General features: G+C 36.8%; 2 protein-coding genes across 4 annotated transcripts in view; one reads left to right on the forward strand and one right to left on the reverse strand.

Annotated features, from left to right (window-relative positions):
* ANAPC10 (anaphase promoting complex subunit 10) overlaps nt 1-24,999 on the reverse strand; it is a 273,020-nt gene that overhangs the window by 13,941 nt on the left and 234,080 nt on the right. The window lies entirely within an intron of this gene.
* The window catches only part of HHIP (hedgehog interacting protein), an 84,894-nt gene that overhangs the window by 11,485 nt on the left and 48,410 nt on the right, over nt 1-24,999 (forward strand). For all 3 annotated transcript variants that reach the window (XM_081075691.1, XM_081075690.1, XM_081075692.1), the window contains exons 3-4: nt 1,213-1,369; nt 2,075-2,276. In XM_081075691.1, coding sequence (XP_080931817.1) covers nt 1,213-1,369; nt 2,075-2,276 — 359 coding nt within the window. The remainder of the gene's footprint in view (nt 1-1,212; nt 1,370-2,074; nt 2,277-24,999) is intronic.

Raw genomic sequence — 24,999 nt, forward strand, 5'->3', positions numbered from 1 at the left:
GCAAATGTGAATGTTATACAACTTCTGAACTTCAACTAAGTTACCAAGTGCCTTGATGGGGGTATAATAATATCTAAAATTGATATGGGGGTACAATAACATCTAATTTGTTAGGTAAAAATCAAGACATGAAACATAATTTAAGGTATGAGAACAGAAGCAGAAATTTAGGACTTCATATAAAGTCAATTCTGGTAGCAAGAAACTTTTGTTAGCAAAAATCATCAGAATATGGAAGTGAATCATTAATGGATATGCACTCCCCTCCCCCCCAAAAAACCCTCCTTATGAATTCAAATTGTAAAAGTAATGTCAAAATTCTGTTTTCTCATAAAGTCCATTTCTTTCGCATTCAAATATGCCAAATTTTATTTGACAAAAATTATTAATACGTAAGGAAAGAAAATATCTTTCAGGTCCCTTTAAGTGATCTGTTTTGCATTTTTGATTTGGCTCCTTATAATTTATTTTCAGTGAAGGGTGATATGTCAGCTATTCTGCTTGAGAAGACTGAAAGGATATTTTAGGTATAATTTTTGTCTTATAAAATAATCCTTATCTCCTGTAAGTGAGATGCAGGGAAAAAGCACCCACCTATTTGAAAATGGTGGCTGTTAATAGCATCCATTCATTGTTGATCATGTCAGAGTGAATCAGCCATTTATTATATAATAAGGTTATTATATAATAACGTTGTGACAATCATTGGACTTTTTATTTAATCACATGTGAGTGACAGTACAATACGAAGTGTAAAATGGCCCAAACTGGCACTTAACGGTCTATTTCTTTCTTGATTCTACTATGTTCTTCTTAGGAAGTTATTAGTACTATAGGAGAAAAAATGCTGAATAACCAACAGATCAGTTCACAAGGGCAACATATGGTAACTGAAGAAGCTTGAAAATAAGTCAGTGTATTTACAGCATTATGGCCGGGTTTATATAATGTATATTTCATGAGCCTCCTAAAATATCCAATACAATATTATTTTACTTCTACTGCAATTCTTAAATTTTGGTTAAAAAACAAAAAGGAAATCCGAAACCAAAAAAAAAAAAATGTTTTTCTTTCCTTTTATTTTTATCTGTATGCTTTCCTAGAATATTCATAGTTTCTAAAAATTCTTTTCCTATATTTTATCTTTCAAATAGGATGTTTCCACTGTGACACTGAATAATTCTAATGAGTCTTTTTACATTTTTTTTAAAGGTTTCCTTCAAACGACTGCTGATGAGTTTTGCTTTTACTATGCAAGAAAAGATGGTGGGTTGTGCTTTCCAGATTTTCCGAGAAAACAAATCAGAGGACCAGCATCCAACTACTTGGACCAGATGGAAGAGTATGAAAAAGTGGAAGAGATCAGCAGGTTCCTAAAGATAATACTCTTTAATCTTTAAAAAAGAAAAAAAAAAACTGACAAACCTTGTGGTTTTAAAAGTGAATCATCTGTCTTTGCTTATGTCCAGCAGCCATATCCTTCAGATGCTTTATTTTCCCCTTTTAGTAGTTTGCTTCTCTAAAAGCATATTAGCTTAAGTACTCCTCATGCTTAGCCTACTCATCTTCTGTTATGAGCTTGGCTTCTCTATGATTCATGTGAATTTTATGAGTATAGTTTTAACTTGAGTTTTATGATTGTTGGTAGCTTATGGCTCTGTGGAAATCTTCAGCACAATTATGATTAGCAAATCAGAGTTTCGTAAATAGATCATAGAACTTTCTCTCGGAGCTCCTTTCTGTAAGGTTTAATTATTGTGCGTAAAGCTAGTTTTAATGATAGTCACTGAAAGATGAGATAATGAGCCTATGAAATGTTAAAACATAGACGTGTTTTGATTCTCTCTCTTACTTTTTGATAGAAGGCTGTTTTTTTGTTTTTTTTGTTTTGTTGTTTGTTTTTCCCATTGAAAAAAATTTAAAAGAATCCTATTGTGCCCTTGGGTTGGCAGCCCCTCGTGATTATTAAAACCATTGATTCCTAGAGGAAATACATTTTCAAAAGGATGCTAAGTTGCATGCTTTGCCTCCTTCGTCTCAAGAAAAGCTCACTGGTTTTCTTTAATTTGTTTAGAAAGCACAAGCACAACTGCTTCTGTATTCAGGAGGTTGTGAGCGGGCTGCGCCAGCCTGTCAGCGCCCTGCACAGTGGGGACGGCTCACAGCGGCTCTTCATTCTGGAAAAAGAAGGTTACGTGAAGATACTCACCCCTGAGGGAGAAATTTTCAAGGAGCCTTATTTGGACATTCACAAACTTGTTCAAAGTGGAATAAAGGTTGGCTTTTTAAATTTTATTTATCTTTGCTCTGGCTATGTTAATTTTATTTTAGCCTTATCCTCACTGAAGGTATTTCTTTATAATAAAAGAATGTTTAAGGAGAAAATAAGGAGACAACGTAAGGGAATAATAACTATGGCAACTGAATTGGGACAATTAAATTGTTAATGTTATTTGGTGACTATTAAGCAGTGCCTAATCAGATTGGTATTTTTACATGCTTTCCCTATGTAATTTACACATTTAAAATAATTCTTGGTTTTATACGTATTTGTTTAAGTGTTTAACAGACATAATACTTAGAATTGTATATCAACATTTGCTAGTAGAAACAAAGAGATCTTTGGTTATTTTGGCAATTGCAAATCATTCGTTACCACTCTGTTTTTGAATCTGTGTCATAAATGATGCTACTTATACTGTGACTTCCTTGTACAATGTTTTTACAGGTAAGTCAAATATTTTTATCTATAATAAGCCATCTTTATAATATATTAGCACATCTATTGCCTTCTTTCCCATTTCTCCACCTTGATTTCTCACCTTAAGTACTCTAGTAGGTATGTAAATAATATTATCAAATTTGTTTCACAAGAGAGTAACACAGTATGATATGAGCAGTACTAAGCTGTAAAGCAATTGTGGCATTTGAAAATTAAGACACATTTAACTGCTCATGACTATTTTGGAATGAAGCAAAGTAACTGCATGATTTGGGAAGAACTGGGCATCTTTTCCATTTCTTAACTAGAGGAAACATTTAAAGGAAGATTTATACTCTTCTACTCCTATAGAAATAGACTCCTCCAGGCTTTGTGGTGCCCTACTCAAACGTAAGAACATCAAAACCAGAAGAAACAAGTTGGAAAGAATATAAACATATTCCTGATATCTATGTATTCAGTACCTACCATGTAAAATAATTAGAATGACTCAATGAGAAAATAGGGAATGCCATATTATTGGGACCACCCAACCTCAAGCTAATGGGACAGTGTCAGCAAGACAAACTGAATAAGGGAAGTGCGTTAGGGTACTTATGGTCCTTTAAAAAAAAAGGACTTTGGTGCCGAGATGCAGATCGTTTGGAAAATTTGTGTAACTCAGTAGTTTCAACTTTCTCCCAATAAATTTTTTCATTAGAATTTACAGCAAATAATCAAAAGTCCCTTGAAAGAAAGCATCAGTGTTTTGCACATCAGAGTTCAACGAATACATAATTCTGAAATGTGTTCTGAATAATGTGTTCTAACTCACTGCCCATGGTACCTAATGAGCAAAGAATAAAGATGCAGTAACAAGTACTTTCCTCACCAGCAGTGCATTTTTGTTACTACGAAAGTTCAGCATGCTCGCTCTAAAAGAAAATATTGGGAAAAGTATATTTTTAAAATCATCATCTATAATCCCATTTATTAAAGAATATCACTGTTAACATTTTGATATACTTTCTTCCTTTTATATTAAAATTAAATGAATTTTTCTGACTACAAAGGTAATACAGGTCCATATTAATAAATGTGAAAACACACAAGAAGAACACGTTTTCTTTAGCTTTTTTCCTAAAAAGCTTTAAAATAAAATTGAAATCAAACCATATATACATCTTTTTAGCCTCCTTTTTTCCACCTAACACTGTAATGAATATATTATCAGATTTGGAACTCTTTCTCAAAAACTTAGCTTTTATCTTTTTTGGATGTTCCATTTCCTTTTCATGAGATAATTTAGGATGACTCCAGTCTTTTCTCTTTATTATTGTGAATAATGTTACTTATCATTCTTGTGTATATTATTTAACCTGACCATGGATGACTTTCTTAAATTCATTCATAGAAAGAGCATTACTGAGTTGAAGGGCATATACCATGACACACATTGTCAGTTTGCTCTAAAATATAATGTTTTCAAGTATTTGAAAGAATAATATATAGCTTTCAAGTAGTATTTTAGTAAAAATTTTGGTATTAAAAAATATGTATGATAAAGTATAAGTGAAAGAAATGAGCTCGGAATACTTGAAAATTTTGTTGTAAGAAACAAAAAAAACTGATGTTCTTATTCCTACTTGAACTGCCTAAAAAATGTCTTCCTTTTAATTTGAATTACTTCAGAGTCCCTCTTTTTTTTAATGTATGCCCATTCATTGGGATGTTGAATGAAAGTTTATCTTCTCTGACATTGAAACATTGCACCGTGCAATAAAATGGCACAAGCCAGGTTATGACAGTGCCACAACTGTGCCATATATATGTTTTAAGGCCTCTAGGAATTCTGCAGAACCCCCATTGGCCCTTCTCTCCCAGGAGAGCTGCAGGGCTTCTGGGGCTTAAGATAAACTTCGAACTCCATTCTTCTGCGTATGTAGAATGAGTTACATAATATGACAGTTTAAAGTGCAATATTTTGAATTCCCTTAGTATTTGACACTTGTGATACCAATAAGATACAAATGTCCCCCATGGGTATTTGAGTGTGTACTGGATAGTGAGTCATGATACCACGTCCTTATCACCTCAAGGAGGCAATGCTATTATCCAGCTGACCTTTTTCTCAGTCTCCATGACACCCTGGTCACAAGTCGCAGGTTGGAAGCGTCAGAAAAGGCTACTGGTGTTATGATGGAGCAGAGGCCAGTAGGCTCAAGAGCTGATCATGGTCCCTGAGTTTTGTGGTATGCCCCTCCGACACTTCTGAAACGAAAACATGTTCACAGCTATTGCACAGTAATTTTTCAGGCTTCTTGATTCATGAATAGTTATGGCAATATTCTGTGTTTGTCAACAATTATTTTGCATAAGTAATGCAAATAGGAATTTTCAGAAATTATTGTGCAGATCACTTCTTTACTATTCTTTAAGCTTTAAGATCCCAAGAGAGGGAATAAAGCTGTTTTAACAGACCACAGTATTGATTGCAATACTCAGGTCACAGAATTAATAATGTATACTGAACCTAACCTTCGTGTGTTTGAAATGAAAACAAGGCAAACCACAGTCGGATCCCCCGTGATATTAGTTAATAACCAGTACGAGCATATGAAATCAGACATAAAGAGGAAATTCCTCATTATAAGAGTTTCTGAAAGCTAGTGCTGGCTGTAAGGAAATCTGGAATTTCTTTCCTGCTAATTGTCCATTAAGAATTGGCAGTGATTTCTGTCAAACAGTAAAGGACTGATCTTTTTGTGACAAAGAGTTGGACTCAGCTGATCGCCTTAAACCAGCCCTGATTCTTTTATCTACCAGCAAAGAGCCAACCATTCAGGGCACTTGGACAGCTCTGCCATAAACGGGTCCTAACTGAAGCTCAAAATGATGTCTTATTTTTCAACACTCATGTTGTAGGAAATTGCAGTACCCTGTGAATTTAACTGTATAGTTTCACTAAGAGCAAACGTTATGTGCAAAAATGCCAAAAACAGGCTAAAGAATGGACTTGCTTTTGCTATAGGAAATCAATTGTGGGGTTGGAGTGATAGAATAAATTCTATGCCATATGGATTTAAACCGCCATTTCATTTAGGAAGAGATGATTCCATTCACAACAGCTCAAATCCTAGAAGACTGAGCTTTGTGAAATTGCCAAGAAAAGAGTGAGTCAGAAATGTGTTTTTAAAATACGTAGTGATTGGATCATCTTTGGTGATAGTGCTCTATACAAGCTAACCACTGATACTGACACTGTGAAGAATGTCTCAAGTCCCAAATGGTGAGCAAACTTTAAAATTTTCATTTTGTGTGTGTGGGGGGGGGGGTGGCGGGCAGGCAAGGAGGCATATGCACTATTTGCTATTATTGTTTTATCCCAAAGGGGAAATTCCAAGACACCAGTGATCTGAAATCTTTACATTGAGCTTATGTATGAATTCTGAATCAGAACTACTGGAAAGTACTAGAACCAGCTTCTATCTGAAGTCCTTGGGAATGATAGACTAGTGGTTCTCAAAAATGACCACATGGTTAAATTGCCTAGGAGATTTAAAAAATTCTACCGACCAAATTAAATCAGACTATCTGGGCTTGAGACCCACACATCGCTATGTTTTTAGAGATTTTCCAAGTGATTTCAGTGTGCAGTGAATTTGAAAACCAGGGGTCTAGACTGAGCCAAAGCCCTGGCCCAGTTAGACACCAAATGAGACACATTTTTTCTGCCCAGTCTGTGTCCAAGTCCTGTTACTGAAATGACCACTATGGTCAAATGGTTGGACACCAGTTGTCATTTGTCCTGTACCTTTTGTCATTTCCTCGGCCTCCACATATTACTTGCCCTCTTTGAGTGAGGAGATGAGTTAACTCTGGCAGCATGTAATATTCTTGATATAAAGTATTGAAAACAATGGTATTTAAAAATCTCAACAATTCTAGTTGCACCATTGTTTTACCCATTCCATTTTTCCTGTTTTTGTTCCCTTTTGGAATCTGGTATTCGGCTAGTTGGCAAAACTATTATCATTTCTGTTCCTTAAATATGTCATTTGCTAAAACTATCTGAAAAACCCTTGTAAAAAATGACAAGGACACCAGAAGTTTCTCTAGTGTAATTTCACCAAACTTCCCTGACCACCAAGGATCTGTAAGTCAGTCTTAGCTTTGCATGTGTGCAGCAGTAACGACAGGCCTGCACCTGTCAACTACAGGGTGGCCCCTCCAGGAAACCGATAAGCACTGATCTCTGCCACTGAGCTCTCAGCATGGGCAGAGGATGGTGAGCATGCACCCACAGCAGCCCTTTTGGCTTGCAGTGTGCGGCAGACAAAGCCGAAAGACTTGTCTGTCATTGGAACAAGTGTGACTGGACTCCTGTCCTTCTCTATCTACTTGGATCCTCATTTCAAAAGATGCTTTTTGAAGTGGTCCTTTTACCGGGGGGGAGGAGAGGACATAAGGTTGAAAGCTGCTGATTGTCCGGGTGACTGAGCCCATTGAGGGGAGGCTCTCGAGAGACAGCAGCCGGGGTGCCCAGGAGCCAGAGGCATGTGGGGAGGACGCAGGGTGCAGTGGGGGCAAGCCCCGGTGGGGCAGCCTCTGATTTCACATGCTTGTAAATCACACCCATAATTCTGAGCATCGAAAGTTTAGTGAAATCCAAGGGCTTGTCGACCCTTTGGGGTTGATGTCCTACTTTTCGGAAGTTTGTCAGAGACCTAACCTTTCATATTTTCTTCTCTTTCCCTTGTGATCTTATGGCAGCCCATGAGATGTTAGGGTAATTTTGTTAAAGTGAAATGAATCAGCATAAGTTAGAAGCAATGTACTTTTCAAAACTGGTATTGAAAACATAGCATATACCCACATGCATATGGTGATGATTGGGCCATGTATCAAATGCTTCATCAGGAAAATCATTAGAACTCTGCTTTTAAGCATGCTTTAGGTTGGAAGAAAGCAGCAAAGTATATGTGGGTTAAAGATTACAATAGAAGAATCACCATTCTGGAATGTTTTTGTATACATGACATTTAAAAAGTTTTTTCATCTATCACATTACTGCATTAGAAGTTATAAAACTTCATCTAAAAGACAATTGCTATAGTGGTAGAAGTAACCACTAGGCAAATTCATCCTAAAAGTGTTAGAAAATTAATTGACTAGTCTTCCCCAAAATAAAAACTTTTAAATACCTTTCTTTTTTTGTAGTTCAAAATTCTGGCATCAAACCATTAAGTTAAAACGTCTACAAAATGTTGATCTATAAGCAAAATTTTGACTGCAGCTATTTTTTATATCTAGGTAGTAATGATATGGTATTAAACCCAACTACCTCTATTTTCTTGACTATTTCCTACACTTTACATCAAAATGCCCTGTACTCTGAAAAATGTTTCGAATTTTAAATCAATTTTCATTTTAAATCTACTTTGAATATCCACAGAGAGAAGCGAAAAGTCCCTTAGTGACACGAAATAATCTCAGTGTAATTTTCTGTTAAGTTAGTTTTCATTTCTGGTGTTCTTATTTGTTAATTTTGGCGTTTGCAATTCCATTAATAAAACATTTTTTATAAATATGAATGTGCATATACATGGTGTATGCCAGTGTATACCAGTTTATAAATATAATATAAGTTATTTTCCATCCTGCGTCATGTTGTTTACTGAAGTGGCACATGCAGTGTCCCTCCAGTTAAGCAGAGAAAGGCCGCCTTCTCCTACATTTTAGGTACCATAAGTCACAGCTGAGGTGAGGAAAGTTTTCACATTAATGTCTTTATATTTATCTAAGACTTGAAGGGCAGAGGAAATAGAGTCTATAAATCTGACAAGTCCTATGGCAATAATTTAAAGCAAGCAAAAAAACCAAGAAGTCTGGACCCTGAGAAGGTCTCTGTCACCGTTAAAAAACATCTGACTGAATATGGAAGGCACCAACCATCTCACTGTACCTGACTGGAAAGAGAAAGAGACCTATTGTGACACTAGTTGTTACTGTTTTCCAATGGTTATTTTACCTAATGAAAAGGAAACAGCAGGCCTCACAGAACTCTCTCAATGGTAGAAGGTAGCACGACACCCCCTTGTAGAGACCTTCCATAGCTTTTCTTTCCCAGCGCTATAGTCTCCAAGGATACTTTGGTCTTCTTTATTACGAATCATAACCCCCATTTTTTAAGCACCTCCTGTGCTAAGCTATTACATAAATTACTTTTGTGATCCTTACAGTAACCCATGAGGCAAATGTTAATATCCCATTTCACAGAAGAAGAGCCTTGGGTCCAGAAGTTAATTTAAGTAAACTGTCCAAGATAACACAGCTAGCAAATGACAAGAGCGGACTTCCAAGGCAATTGTCTGATGCTCTCAACCACGGGACTCTACTGCTATAAGCCTTTGATCAGCAGCATTGCATAGGAGGAATGACAAAGGAAAATGTTCCAGAAACAGATTGGTGCCAATTGGTGTTAGTGTACTCAGTACTGCTCATCCTGACTGGAGGGTCTGGGAGGAGGCTGAGGGCCTAGATCTAGGGTCAGGCACACAGACATAGGTTCCAGGCACTGCGTCCACACTGTGTACTGGTGGTTGGCCCCCAGCACCTTATTTCACCTCTCTAGGCTTAGTGTCTTCCTCTGTAGAACAGAGATAGTCAAGGTTGCACTTAACACTTTACAAGCATAATCTCACATGAAACTAAAGTACTTTGCAAGCATTAGCTGTTGTCATCATCGATCTCCCTATCGTTGAAAGGAGGGGAAGATGTGCCAGCCCCCAGAATGACTCACAGGCTCCAGTGGCCACTGTTAAACCTATACTCCCTGGTAGAAAGGGTCCCCCTAAATACGGGATTGAATGATAATGTATGGAAATTCTGTGATAGTGTTAGCATGTGCCCCCAAATTATATGGCAATCCTTTGGACACAAAGTTATATTGATGTATACGTGTGGGTTTTCTTTAATTGAAACAGATCAACCTAGAATATACTGTCATTTAAATGTCTTACTACAGGAAGACACCACCTTCATTTTTACAGCATCCCCTTTTGACGTCAGGCATATGGCATTGCTACCTACCGCATTATGCAAAAGCCCTCAGGTCTGGAGTTTGTCAGAGCACAGGCCTAACTATGATTCAGCACAAAGCAGCTGACCCATGAGGACAGCAGCAACCTTTCATCAGAATTTCCTTGCTTTCATAGTACTTTTTCTCAACCTGGATATTATAGTAATGTATGTCTTTTTTGTGTGTTTATTTTGGAACACAGTTTGTGTCAATCTGCCCTGGAGTTTAAAAAATTGTAGGATTTGCAAAGGAAATACACTGGGACTGAAAACTAAGAAGGCACATAGTTTTGCCCACTAGCAACTATTGCTCACAGCACAGATTTAGAATCTCAGGATCTGGGAGGAAAGTAATTGGGCAAAGTTGCTGTAGAATTAACATGTAGTGTCATGATACAGAGAGTGCATTACTCAACAACAACAAAAATTTTTTTGAACAGATTGATAAAATGTTCCAGGTTGTCAGGGAAGGGAGAATTTGAAAAGAAGTTTTCAAAGTGAAACAACAGCAACAAACATCATTTAATTTATTTGTGAAATGTGCTGGACATCAGGTGTTAAGGCTGTATAAGTGAAAGACCTCAGCCATCTCCCTCTCAGAACCCAGGCTATAAAAGACACTCCTCCTCTTCCTATCATATTAACTCAATATTTAATAGAAAATTTCCTAAGTCCGTAAACATGTTTGCTCTTTGTTTGTGTCTACCTTTCTATCACCAATTTTGGGAGCTTGTTTAACGTAGCATTTTGCTTTTACCAGGTTTCTTTCATTTTTACATATATAATAATAAATATATAATAAATATATAGGGAGACCTATTTATACAATATATAATAGTTATATACAATAAATGTTATCAATTACTACAATATATTTTAATATGTCTGTATTCACCAATTGACATTTAGTTATTTTAAAGTCTGTAAGGTCTGTGATTATACTGAACTATATCATAATACCAAGGCAGCCAAAACTGGAGACAGATCTGAAGTGTTTTTAAAAAACTGGATCACTGCCTAGAAATTAAAAATCAACTTTGGACTTTTCAGTCAAAATATGCTTTGAAAAATAAGGTGCTATTTATCAAGACCATTCTGTAATGTGTTATAATGAGAAAAGCTTGAGAAAAGCGTTTTCTAAATCATGTAATTTTTTAATCTTAGCATGACTTTGTGATTCCAAGTGACAATGCATACGGTCACAGTGACTCAGGAATTACCACCAAACTGGAGGCAAAAATTTGAATCCTTTAGCTAGTGAATTTCCATTTTATTCTATCTAGGCATGCTATACAAAATTTAAGTTCATCCATTCCCTCATTTTAAAATATTGTTTAATTCTATAAGCCTAAAGACCAAATCACAGAAAGTCTATAAAAAAATCATTATTGGTTTAAGATAAAAGATATAGTCATTACTCTATCATACATATATGTGGTAGAACAAGAACAGAAAAAGAGAACATCAATGACTTTGATCTGTCTTAATTCCATCATTGCTAGCAGTTGAAATTATTTAATCTGAATATAGAACTGAACCCAATAAACTAAAGCTAATACAGCTATACACACTGTGACAAAAGATCTTAAAGATTTATATATTGCCAGTATTCTTGAGAAAAGAACATTCCTTTCAAATAGTCAAATGTCAAATATTCTGGCTTTCTCTTTCAGAGTAGCTAAATTCTTTAACTTTTTTTTTCTTTTTGAATTCTAATAAACTGTTTCTAAACCAACCTCTTATCTGCAAGCACCTTTGATCCACATGGATCACAAACTTAAATAAAATGATAGCCCTCAGGCTATTACTAGGTAGGGAAACTGCATCTGTTCTAAGAACCCTTAGCCAACAATTTGAAACTGTTCAGAATTTCTTTAAAAAAAAAAGAAGAAGAAAAAGAAAAAGAAAAAATTGTGTACACAGTGTGAATAGAAGATGCCTGAGGTTGGAAAAAATTAGGAAAGCATTACTCTTAAGGGGATAAAAAGATAACCGAATTTAATTCCCATTAAAATTTTAGCCTTTCCATGAAAGATTTGCTGAGAAGACTCCCACAGTGCAAACATATTTGTGGATGGATGTGAACACACCTGTTCAGGAAAAGTGAAACAAAACCTGAACTGACTTCCTTCCACACACAGGTCACCAAACATCTGTCATAAGTTATCAATTACTCGCCTAGACTGGACTCAATCCTGTGACCTGAGGTTGAAAAAGCCACATAGCTCATTCTCCTTCTTGCGCAGTCTGTGGTTTTTCCCTGTACCACCATTAAAGCTTCTGTTTAAATCTTCAGGGGTTTGGAAGGTCAGATTGACCCCGTGACGTTAATAACGTATTTACGCCCTGGGTTTCTGTAGGCGTCACCCTCGGGCTGATGTTAGTTAGGATTTGGGGACTTGCAGTAACGTGGCTAGCTATGAAAAGATTTACCCAATCGCTGGCATAGTTCCTTAATTGCATAAGTTTCTTAATTGCAACCTAAAGACAATGTCTCCTTGTCCAAGGAAATGTGTGTGTTTGTGTGTGTGTGTGTGTGTGTATGCGTGTGTTTTAAGACTTTGACTTAGATTAAATGTCAATGCATATAAAACTTTCGCACAAAAACAACAGAAAAAGTCTTCTCGGCATGACTGACTAGGTGAGCGTCTTCTCTTGTAAATAATTATTAGAGGTACTATTAAGTAAAACTTCTGGTGACAGCATCAATTGTCAACACCTTTGATCCTAATGTGTCGCATTCCTGGAATATCCCACCTCAGCGGGATGTGGCCGGAGCACACATCCGCTGCCAAGACAGGGGCACCAGTTCTGCCAGTCTCTGTGTGACTTGGAGCAATCTCTCAACCTTCTGGGGTCCCTGTGTTCTCACCTTTGAAGTCTGAGCACTAGGCTAAATGATAACTTAAGTCCTTTCTAGCTCTAAAAGAGAAGGAGAAAGCGGTACAAGTCCCCAGCTGTTTCCAAGAGAACTATGATAGAGAGGAGCGGTCAATGTGGCCCAGACACTGGAACTCGACACCTGCCCAGGCTCAGAGCGTGGGGCTTACTTTGCCTTTTTCTGTTTTTTTCCCCTTTGGTCTGACCCAGAAATCTGGTCAGTATCTACCAGTGCAGAGCCCACTGGGCATCCTACCACACTGACCAACAGGGCACTCTCCATTCTGTATGGTCACCATCGCTCCAGTTCAACTTTTAAAAGCTGCATTACTTTGCCTAAGTGAGACCAGGTTTTAGTTAATGGCAGGAGAATGTCTTTTATGTGCACAGATAATAAGGTGGTAAGTTTCCAAATCTGGGTTTGAAGGTGAAGCTGTACAATGTCCTTGAAGCGGGCAGTGCTTGGTGCACTGGGGAGGAAACCAGTATGGAACTGAGTGAAGGAAGAGGACAGTGGTCGTAGGAGATGAATGCTCAGAGTTGAGCTTCGGTGTGTTGATGAATGCGGGAAGTGTGTGTCAGATAATACTAGAGGGTGTTATATGTTCAACTAAGGTCTTTAGGGCTTTTACTCTGAGTGAAATGGGAATCACTGGAGGATTCTGAACAGAAGAGTGACATGATCGGACTTAAACTTTGAAACAAGTACATAGAAGCCATGTTGAAAGTAGAGTAGGAGGGACAAGGGTGGAAGCAGACAGAGGATAGATGCTGAGTCCAGGTACCAGTTCTGCTAAGGATGTGCTTTCTGGCCAGAGGCCAGTCACTTACCACTCAAGCCTCAAGTTTTCATCTGTACAATGAGAGGATCTGTAATAGCTGAAGTTCTTTTCAATTCCAACTTTCAGTGGGTTAATACTTGAAGGAGTATTTAGAAATTCGCCCTATTAAACCTACAGTACCTTTTTTTCCATAATTTTAAGGCACAAATTTTGAAATTCAGTACATTAGCAATGTAGAATTTAATGGGTTCTGGTGAAAGGTTGTAAAATATCGATTATGGTAAAATAGGAAAACATCAATTATGTAATATAAAGAAGATGGCTCTCTATGGTAATTATAAATAATAATTCATGAAAATGGTAACCACAACTAAAGACTCCTTGGGGAAATGCACATTTAAATAGAAAAGGTGGGGGGTCAGATGGTTATTTTTAAAAAGGATAATTATACTTGGATTTAGGGTATAAAAGGCCCAGATCCAGGTATCTTGACGTCAGAGAGGATTGAAATGATAACAGAATACAAAACTATGGACTTCTAATAAGGAGGATATGCAAATGTTGTTGTAGGCAATTTCTAACTCTTTAAATTATAAAATAATGACCTTACTTATAAAGCACCCATCATTCACTCTCAAAAGTAGAATATTCCCAGATATATCCTCAGTGAGTTTCTTCTTTTTTGTTGGCAATTGAACCTCATTTACTTATTCAATCTTTCAGGCTGTAAATTAAGCTGGGGGGAAAATGGCTCCTTTTCTACCTGCATGTGAATCTACAAAACTTAATTTGGTTGTAGACAGAGTAAACTAAATGTGAAAAATTGAAAAGGGAAGGAGGATAATGCTTGATCATTTTACTTGAATACGTAAGGATTTCAGTGCTCTGTGTTTCCTTGAGAGAAGTCCCATGGTGCCAATTAACCTAACTTATTCCAAAACAATTCTCTGTTTGGAAAGAAAAATTTTCATTGTGGGTGTTCCTGGAAATTGTATGCCTCCTCCCCTGTTATTACTGAGATGTGTGCTGTGCAATTGAAAGTACCAGCTTCGTTTCCACGCACTGTGTAGATTCAAGCTGTATCCCACACACAGTGTCAGGTAATCTGTTTTAATTTTGTCCAGTGCACACACACATTTTAACTTGCAGTAATTTTTTTTTAAATGTGGAAAAACCATCTCTACCTAATATTAAGCCAAATATTTCATGTCAAAATTATCAAAAACACTAAAGCAGGAGATTTGTTTTAATCAGGAAATAGCTTTTCTTGCAAAAATTTTAAAATAAGTTAACTTTTCTTGGCGTGGTTTAAATGGCATCTTCATTTTTCTTTGAAATACTGTGACTGCATTTTCCCTCCAGTGTGAGACAAAACTGGACTAGAAAAGATTGAAAAGGATTTAACTAACTTAGTAATAAATACATTCTCCATTTTATTAGGCTGTTTTGGCTATTTGGATTTCTGGAGTATTTTTTTAAAACCTAATAAATCAATTAGCCAATATTCATTCTAAGATTGAATTTGGTGAGTAGAATATATGTGCTTTTCATCAGGTCACGCATCTTTTTTTAAGTCTGAAACCACCACACACAAAGAATTTAATTCTGACAGACATTTGTTCTCAGCATAAATACTTTAGGGCCAATAGTTGTCCCCACTTAATCATGCTTCTTAAAAGTGAATTCCAGAAGACTCGAGGCTCCAAATGACCCCTGGTAAGGTGAGTTGTCAGTAAATTACTTTTATGATGTGCCCTGGGGAAGCAGGTCTGCTAGAAACTTGGTTGGAAGCTGGCCCCCTCTTGCCTGTAGGGGGATGACCTTTAACTTTATCTAACCTTTGCATTTCTAATCCTAAATTTCTGGGAGGCATTTAGTCACATGGTTGGATATCATATTAAAAGAGAGACCTCTCCTGTGTCCACCCATAGTGCTGACCACACATTTGTTGTTAAAACTTCAAGATGAAGCATGCCTATAAGCTTTTTATTTCTACAATTTAATTTAAAATAGCAAACATTTAATGTGTTGGAATATAAATGAGTTCAAAACCGATTTAGAGTTAAATTATGACTGCCTTGGGTGCCATTTGGAAAACAACGTAGAAAATTTAATCCCTATAATTTTGCTCATTTGAATTTATTGTGGCACTTGAAAATTTGTAAAAGCCATTAAAGATGAATGATGACACTGCATAAGAATAAATTTATTTTTCACAAGGTATTTAGTTACTGAAAATAAGTCTTGTCAATTACTTTGTTGTCTCCTTTATGAGAAAGTTTTTCTTGTGCTATTTGGGGACAGTAATGTTTATCGAAATTAACAAATAGGAATTTTGATTCAGGTTTGGATGAGAAGAAATATGCTCTTATTTGGCTACATTAGACTGAAAACACTGGGAAGTAAGGCTTTTTACAAGATATAAAATGCAAAGTGATTACTAATTTCCCATTAAAGGTTAGGTCACAATTTAGGTAGACCCAGATGTCTATATTTCAGTTCCGTGAATGTCTGATTTTCCTTCTTTTCTCGTTAGTTTTAGATGACATTTAATAGGCCGGTGTTTCAGTTCTTCCTTAAAGAAAAGTATTTCAGTGCTCAGTTTTACTGTCTATAAGTGTATTATATAATTTAAACATATGTATACCTATATATTTATGTATATACATATACATATGTATACATACATAAGTATATGTGTGTATATATATATATAGAGAGAGAGAGAAGACTGGGTGGCTGAATGAAAGATAAGCTTTTCAAAAATATTACACACCTAATTTTTAATCACAGTGTTTAGATATATAAGTGCATAGACTAAATGTAGACTATTTCCATAATCTCTTTGATTTACATCTTATATTGTAGCATAAGCAAAACCAAGCAGTCAGAGCTCTGCATTTGATATCAACCCTTTGAGGAGATCAACATTAAGCAGTCATAGAAGCAATTAATGTAACTTCAGTAATTTTTAGGGGGGAAAGAAATAGATCAGCAACTTCTTTTCTGTAAACCAAAAGATCTGGCTCAAGAGCGTATATAAACAAGATATAAGCTTTAAATATAGCTTAAATGCCACCCAGGAGAGAAGCTCAATGGTAAAACAGTTGTCAACAGACAGAAAGCTCTCTTTAAATGATGGGGAAAATATTAAATTGGTGACACTAATGTTAGGATTACGCAAGCACGTGCTTCCAAAACCTTCAGCCCAGAATGACCTCTCCCCACCCTCCCACCCGTCCCCAGTTGTTTGTCTCTTTGGATCTGGGAGAAGTTATAATAGTAACACAGAATGTAGTCGTAACTTGGTGATAACCCTAGGAAGATTTTGAGAACATGGCAATTAAACTCATAATTTTGAAACAAATTTGAAAATAGTTAGAAAAAAATAGATGACACACTAAGACACTAATATTCAACCTGTCCTAGGTGGCTTGCTTATTTTAATCCCACCAAAAACCATTTGTTTGTCATCATGTCTGCTCCTGCTGAGATATGACTTGGTGGTTTTTGTTTGTTTATGTGTTTGGTTTTGGTTTTTGTTGAAAATTCTGCCTGAAAGTATCTTGATTGTTTGAACTATTACAGCCTGTCCCACATGATCCTTGTTTGGAGACTTGGTATTCGATTACCATTAAACATGGACCTAGAGACACATCCATAACGTGTTAGATACTGAGCAGGGCCCTTCTCTGGAGTCATCTCTGGAACCTAACCCAAAACCCAGGACCTAGAGTGTGGATGGTAGTTCCCTACAGGAAAATTAAAGTGCTCTGACCAGAAGGAAAGGATGGTGGGCAGGAAAAGCAATGGATATGAGAAGCTCAAATCTAATAAGGGAGAGAACGTAGAAAAAATGACCCAGTACCTACTATAATCAAAGTATAAGCAGAGTCTGGGAAATCTCAGAGGAAAGAGCAGCTAACTCCAAGCATCTGAGGATGGTGGCATCTCACACAGGGAATGACTCTTAAAGCATAGGGGCAAAAACGAGGGAAGAGCCTTTCATGCAGAAAACATCAGAAGGGATTGAGGTCAGGCCAGACATGTAACCTGAGACAAGGGACAGTACCCAGAAAGGCTCTGATATACTCAGCTAGGAATCTGAGTTTCCATCTGTGGGAGACAGCACATTTATGGCCAGCACCCCCGGCAACGTGTTAGGCTCCCGGAACCAGTTGGTTTCTTCACGCTACTGTGACTGCCCTACTTCCCCTTGGGAATTTGGGAGCTTCTCCTTGTCTGGAAGGCAAGGCACCTTAAGAAATGAGTCTAGAAAGAATTGAAAAATGAATGTAAGGGAGAGATCCTAGGAAAAACAGAAACTCAATTCAAATGGGCTTAATCAAAAAACAAAACCAAACCACTTCTGGCTTCTGTTTCCCCTGTACTGGCTTCATTCTTGGGGGGACTTTCTTCCTGGGGCACATCCTGCAGCAGTGCCATGCTCGCATCCTATCAGCTCAGCAACTCCTGAGGAGCAAGAGCTGGTTTTCCCAAAGAGTAGTGACAGAAATCTCCTAACTGACACCATGCATGGCTTTCAGAACATGTGCTCCCAGGATGGGCTTGAGTCATTTATATGCCCTTCTCTGGAGCCAGGGACAGGGACCAGCACAGTCCAAAGCACTGAACCCAGTGGTCGAGGAGGTGATGCCCCAAAGGAAAATCAGAGTGTTGTTACCAAAGGCTAGGGAGTGGATGCTGGACAGTGGAAACAGCAGTCATCACTACTCCTTGGACAAATCCGACTACTTTGAATCAGAGGCCAAGCTCTTAATATTCCATCCTGCCTTCCCTCCCCCCTGTGCTTCCTATTACGAAGATTTCCTCTGTGGCATATCTTAGGGACCTTCAAGGGTTTGTCAAGCAACGCAATGAAAGCTTTCTGTTGGTACAATAAACCTGATAAGGTGGTGCTTTCTTGATGTTCACATACTAGTTTCTTGCTTATGTGTACTTTCACTTTTAAAACACGTAAACCAAGATACCATAAAATATGCATTAGGAAGCGTGGCTGAATTACCAGAAGCAATTGGGTCAAAAAAACTGACTTAATAACTTCTAAGTTGCAGAAAATGACTCATCTCCAAAAAATGGTAGCCGAGGCCCTGTATGAAACACATCTACACAATCCCAGTCCTCTCCTTATTGTAAAAGGCTTTTGTAAACTTTCTATTTCAATTCCATCCATGAATCATATTTATTACTGGGTTACTGTAGAGTTTGCATGCAGACCTGCAAGAATACTAGAAGTATGTAGGAACCTGCCTCCAAAATGTTTAAACAGAGAATATGAAGCATTTAATGATAAGGTTTTATATTTTTTGTAACATATAATTTTGGAGTATTTGCACCCTGTGGCTCTAAAGTTCACATTTTCTTTCCAAACCTGTTGAGCTCCATTATGTGCAATTTAATTAACTTTGGTAAACAAGTATGACATGTTTTAATTTGTCTTTAGTCATGTTAGTGTGATTAATGTGTTGTAGACTACTTAAAGGGTAGTAGTCATCGTCTTACTCTTCAAATATTCATTTACATGAGTCTGTTAGTATGCCTTTGCTAGGTATTTAACATACATATTAAAATCTGTCCTTATTTATTCACTTAAATGAAAAGTCTGAAAAGCACAAATCCTGCCTCTACCCAAGAATGTGTGTTACCTCCAACAGTTAGGAAAATCTTTAAATTAGTCATTTTTTTCTCATTGAAAGCTTTTGTCACATTTAAATATGTTCTTCAAATTAATGCTAACTATATGCAATAAGGATTTAAAAATAAAAAGTTAACTTCTTTTTAATGGGAAAAAAACTAGTTTATGTCTTATATGTCTGAGTTTAAATAGGAATAATATAACATATATGCATGTGACAGTCTTTCCCGTTAGTCCTCTCTGCCTAAAAACATGTACTCACTACCCTTCACTAAAAAATTTACTTGTTTTCCTTAGTGTATATTATGCCATTGTCTGTCATATCCATTCCTTCTAAAAGCAATGTTTAATTTGTTCATGTAGAAAGTTAAAATGACACGACCTTTCTGCTTTATTTTACCACACTGGCCCCTTGTAAACTGTTCATTCTGCCAGTTGATGTCAAATGATGGGAAGGCATTTTCCTTTGAAACTAGCTTTTCACTCATGGAAGGTCCAGATGGAATCCAGCCAGAGGACTGTTAACCAGAAGATGGCAATAAAGCTACTTTCTGTTTGATCAAAAACTTGACAGAGTTGTGGAATTCAGCTCAGAGGAATAATCTACTTTCTGGAGATCTCTGTGTAGGAACTCACTGCTTTCCGTGTGCTTTATAGATCTGCAAAAATAATATGGCTCAGCTCCACATGGGGAGAGGGCTATAGGTGTGCCATTCATTCATTGATGGATTCATTCATCAAACTAATGTTTTCTGGACTTCCTCTAAATGAGCCAGAGAAACTGGGAAAAGTCCAGAAATTCTGTCTTTATATATTGATGGATTACGATGAATTAACTGTAATCATTCAGATAGAGATTTAGTATTAGAAAGAGAGAAAGAAGGAAGGAATGAAGGCTTTTGGGTTAATGTCTCAGGGTTTCTTTCTAGGTAGGTTCAAATACCTCCACAATTACTTGTTTACTTATTTGGCATGAGGTTGTCTCCTTGTTCTCAATATTGACCAGCAAAATACGAAAGTTAATAAAATTCCCATTAATCCATAACAGGGAGTGGGGACATCTGATTAACTGAATAGTTTGATTAACTAATAAATTAAAAGATACATAGTGAAAAATACCAATTTTCGAAGAATGTACATGACATTTCATGAAAAACATGAAAACAGTACCAAACACAATTTCTCCGTAGATGCAAAATTTGAAATATTGTCGTATTCCCGTCATCTTTAGAAATATACTGGGTTTGCCATTCCTCACCATCCTTTACATGAAACCCATAAAGCTAGATAAATTTCAGAATTCAAGGATTTTCAGATTTATACTAAGTTAATCTGGTTCACATATTACGTATTACTTGACAACCATGTTGGGGTCTGGAATAGCACCTCGTAATATATATATTATTAATATACCTGTGGAAAAACGCCTGAATATTCAAACTGAGTGGAATAAATAAAGACTATATATAAACTGCTTCAACAGTTCAGGTCTAGTTTTGCTGGCAAATAAATTTGCACTAAACTCATACAAAAGCTTTTGCTTTTCAAAGCTTCTGGGTTTCAAAATTGCCTAGAAGAGATTGTGGACCGCTTAGCGCACAGTACTGTGTGTGAGTGTCTCATTGGTCTGGCATTCAGTTCAACATCAGCTTTTAGGGACAGAGCTGGGAAAGCAAAAGTAAGCAAAAATGGCTTCTGACCTTCAAAGAAAACAGCTGTCACTAAGTACTTTCGCTATAAAATCATAAAACTTTTGGAAGTCGAAGGGACCTCTGGAATCATTCTGCAATTAGGAAACTAAAGCCTGCAGAAGCCAAATAACTTGTTCAAGAGTGGTTAGCCACACAGAGCCATACTGACATTGAATTATATGTAAAATTAATCTTCATTATTTAACAAGTCTGATGTTTTGCTATTAGTTTTCCCAGAATGTTCCTGTTTCTGAGTGACAGTGAACAGTGGACTAGAAATATGGAGGATACAGAGGGGACTCTAAAGGCTGATTAACTGAGAAGTGGAAACTGATAGCAGGGTAAGAAGCAGCAGATTTGCATGGCAGGAGAAACTTCATACCATAACATCCCCTGAAGGCTAGACAGCAGGACGAATGGATTCGTGTCAGGGAGACAGTACCTATCGGTTGTTCAGGTGCTCTTAATCAAAGGAGATGTAGGGTTTTCTGTGAGCCAAAGTGAACCACTTGTGGCCAGCCGGTTCACCCTGGGTTAGATTTCTTTCTTTCAAAACATCCCCAAATATCAAAGGTAAAAAAGAGAATTCCATCCATTTCTCAATGATATTTCAGTTAAATGAAAGAGAGAGACATGAAACAGCAGCATTTAGTGTTATTTGTTGATGATTAGAATTATTTGCAAGGAAAAAAAAAATGTATGAAACAAAATACACAATGAGATCACTTTGTTTTAGAGGACACCAAGAGATTAAGAAAAAGTTAAAATTTAAAAAAGAAAAAAGAAAAAGTTAAATTGTATTTACAAAAGCGAAGATGTATGAAATACATCTTTGAAAGATCATCAATCCAATTTTTACAGCTTGATTTCTGTTAAAATGCAAATGGCCCAGAGAAAGCCGATTCTTACCCTTACTAGTCTTTTTTAGTTTTGTGAGAACAAATGTCAGCTCTTTTCTCAAATGTAGATTTTTGATGGGGCTAAATCTTGAGAATGTTGGAGTGCAGAGAGGTAGAAATAAGTAGCTTTAAGCAGAGAAAGGTAAAACCTGAGAGAGTCTACTGTAGGCACTGAAAACAAATCTCTGGTTTCGTAATCTGGCCCACATTAAAATAGTAACTTCCGGAATCAAGCTCCTTTGTCAGATCATAATATTTTATGTTCTTGGCTAAGAATTTTGAAACCTTGTTAATTTGCTTAGACTATTGATATGCAATCTGATGCTCCTTGATTTTCTTTTCAAAATAAAGAACCTTGGATCAGATTGAACAGAGATAAAAACAGTCTCTCAAATTTGATCCTCACTTGGGATAAATGATCAGAGCAAATACTATTTACTTTATTCTTCATTTTTATGGAAGAAATAAACAATAAGTATGGTATATTTATGAGAAGTTTCTGAATATAAAAGTTGACCATGGTTAAAAAACTGGAGTTAATTACATAATTTTCTTTTTGTTTTAGTAATGTTAAAGAATTAACAAAAGATCCTGTGGTTACAATGGTTGGTTCTTGGGAATTAAATTTAAGATTATAGTTAAATAGTTTAATATAAAGGTTGTAATAAATTATACCAACTGCTTCCACATATGTGGATATTATATAGTTTGTGGGCCAGAATAAAGTATACTTAAGACATGTGATGTAGTAATGACTTAGATTGAGGGTTGGCAAACTACAGACAGTATCTGGCCCGCTGCCTATTTTTATAAATAAAGTTTTATTGGAACACAGCCATGCCATTTGTTTCTATATATCTATAGCTACTTTTGAGCTATAACAGTGGAGTTGAGTCGTTGCCAGACAGACTATATGGCCCAAAAAGGCTTAAATATTTACTATATGGTCCTTTAAGAAAAAGTTGGCTGACCTCAGATTTTGATGGCCAATTAGTTATTCTCAATACACTCCTGTCTGAAAACTTATGTTTCTTTAAATCCCTGAAGACATTAGACTATCATTTATACAATGATATTTTAATAAATTAAGGAAAACTTGAAAAGTTGGCATAATTCTCTAAATGCACATTTTAGTTCTATCAAAAAGAATCCTAATGTTTTTTCTGGTTTATATTTCCGAGGCTTTGAACTTTTTAGGGCATCAGTACAAAAAACTATTTTTGAGATTTCCATATATGGGACTAGTGAAAAGAAAGTGGTACGGGTACTTTTGATTGCATCCTGCAATGTCCTACTCTAAGTGACATACAGGATTTCCATCAGTCATGGGCACCCCGGAGCTTTTATACGTATCTCAAATCCCAACCTCCTGTCTTCACCCTCTGGGTACACTGCTGCTCTGTACATTCACCGTGCCCCGCTGTCTACATAACAGCATCCTTCTGCACTATGCAAAACAGCCCACGAACGCTCTTTGTAAGTTGCGTCCTTTACTGTGGCACTAACCACCTTACACTGCCATTGTCTCTCCCTGTGGGCCAAAAGTGCCTGGAAGACAGGGAGACTCGTTATCTTCCTGTCTGCCAGCCTTTGGCACCATTTACTATACAAAACTGATATTTTCATCTAAAGGTGTACTTTGAAAATTTTCCTCCTCTGCTCATGCTCAATAGTTGAAATACGTATTAAAGTAATGGTGACCATTTAATGTGTCATCCAAACTGGGATACTCCTGAGGGTAAAAGGACAGTCTCTTAATCGTTTTACCAGAACATAGACCAGAACTGTGTCCAGGCAAACCAGGATATACGGTCAGCCTAAGTTTAAAAAATTTTAAAGTTACAAAATGTCCTTAACTATACCACCTCGGACCATCAACAATTTATCATAAAAGAAACGTCAGAGTGACCTTGATGATGGCAACAAAATGACAAAAAAAACAAAAATTTTTAAAACTTGAGGGATCGTCAGTTAATTCGAACTTAGGATTTTGTGCCTGATATAAGCAGCAGGATGACTAAGCCTCCTTTTGCTCTCCTACGGCCTTAGCACCTTCTCCTTTCAATCATCAGGGAAAGCAGGTGGCTGTCACTATAGACAACTGCCAAGAAAAGAAGATGAAAAAGCAGGAGGAAGAAGGAGGCTGATCCAGGGAGGTGTCAGGGTTAGGAAGCAGCATCTTCCACAAGCCACCTTGTTTCCTTTTTAAATCACTGTTTTTTTAAAGAAAAAGTATAATTGAGCGTGCACTGATCTTTCAATAAGCTTCACTCACACAGTAAAACTTGAGCACATGTGAAATGATGCTGCTCACTCTGTTAAGCCAGGACTTTCGGTCCACCCGAGGTTTCCAGGAAAAGTTCTGTTTGACCTTTGTATAAAAGACCACCTTTACTAGGTGACTTATGTTTGCTGCCCTCTTGGGTGGTCGAATGAGGCAGATTTCCCTGTCAAACAACATACAACTTTCTTTTTGCCAACTGAACATTACACTGGGACGTGGCTTGGAGAACAGTTTCTCAATACTATAAACAACGGCTTTCTTGGAACAGCTTGTTGCTTAAGCATAAAGAGAGGTTACTCTTGGTTTAGCCTTGAGTAGCATATGAATTGGTTAAGGAAGTAAGTGTGGCTGACCCACCAAATTACAGTGGCCGTAATATAATTAAGTTCAGTATCCTCCCTGGAGGCTCTAAGAAGTATTATTATGACACCAAACTTCAAGAAAGGAATTTTTTAAGAGCCAGGAAATTAGTGAGAAGCAGTCTCTCGGGAAATGTTGCAAAGTTAAAAAAAAAAAAAAGAAAAATCAGGAGAAACAGCATAAAAGTTATTCAAGGAAAAAAGGCTGGTCAAAATACAATATTTTGTTTTCTGTGATCCCGAGTACATTAAGTTATTATTAATATCTGTCAAAAGAGCAAAGTGTCTATGGATTAAAGATACTATTGGAGTTAGAATGGGGAAGAAATGGGGGATTAAAGATATGTTCAAAATATTGAAAACAAAGGAAAAATAGGAAATGTTCCTAAAAGAAATTATTAGGAAGACATTTGCTCTCTGCTTATCCGAGTTAAACTGTACTTAAAAATAAAGTTCCTAATAACAACTTAGACTTGTAAGTTATACAGTTAGTACAGACTATTAAAAGGTTATTAAAGCATAAATGACTCCAAGTAGAAAGAAGAGGACAAAGGAATGACAAAGTAGAGCGAGGTTCTGGCTCACCAAAAGGCCACAGCATTCTCAGCAAAACAGCTTGTGTGTTGTCAGAGCTTCCCAGTGAGACTTTAGACTGGCCTTGCCAGTC

Source organism: Rhinolophus hipposideros (genome assembly GCF_964194185.1).
Source record: "Rhinolophus hipposideros genome assembly, chromosome: 16".
In the NCBI taxonomy this organism is placed as follows: domain Eukaryota; kingdom Metazoa; phylum Chordata; class Mammalia; order Chiroptera; family Rhinolophidae; genus Rhinolophus; species Rhinolophus hipposideros.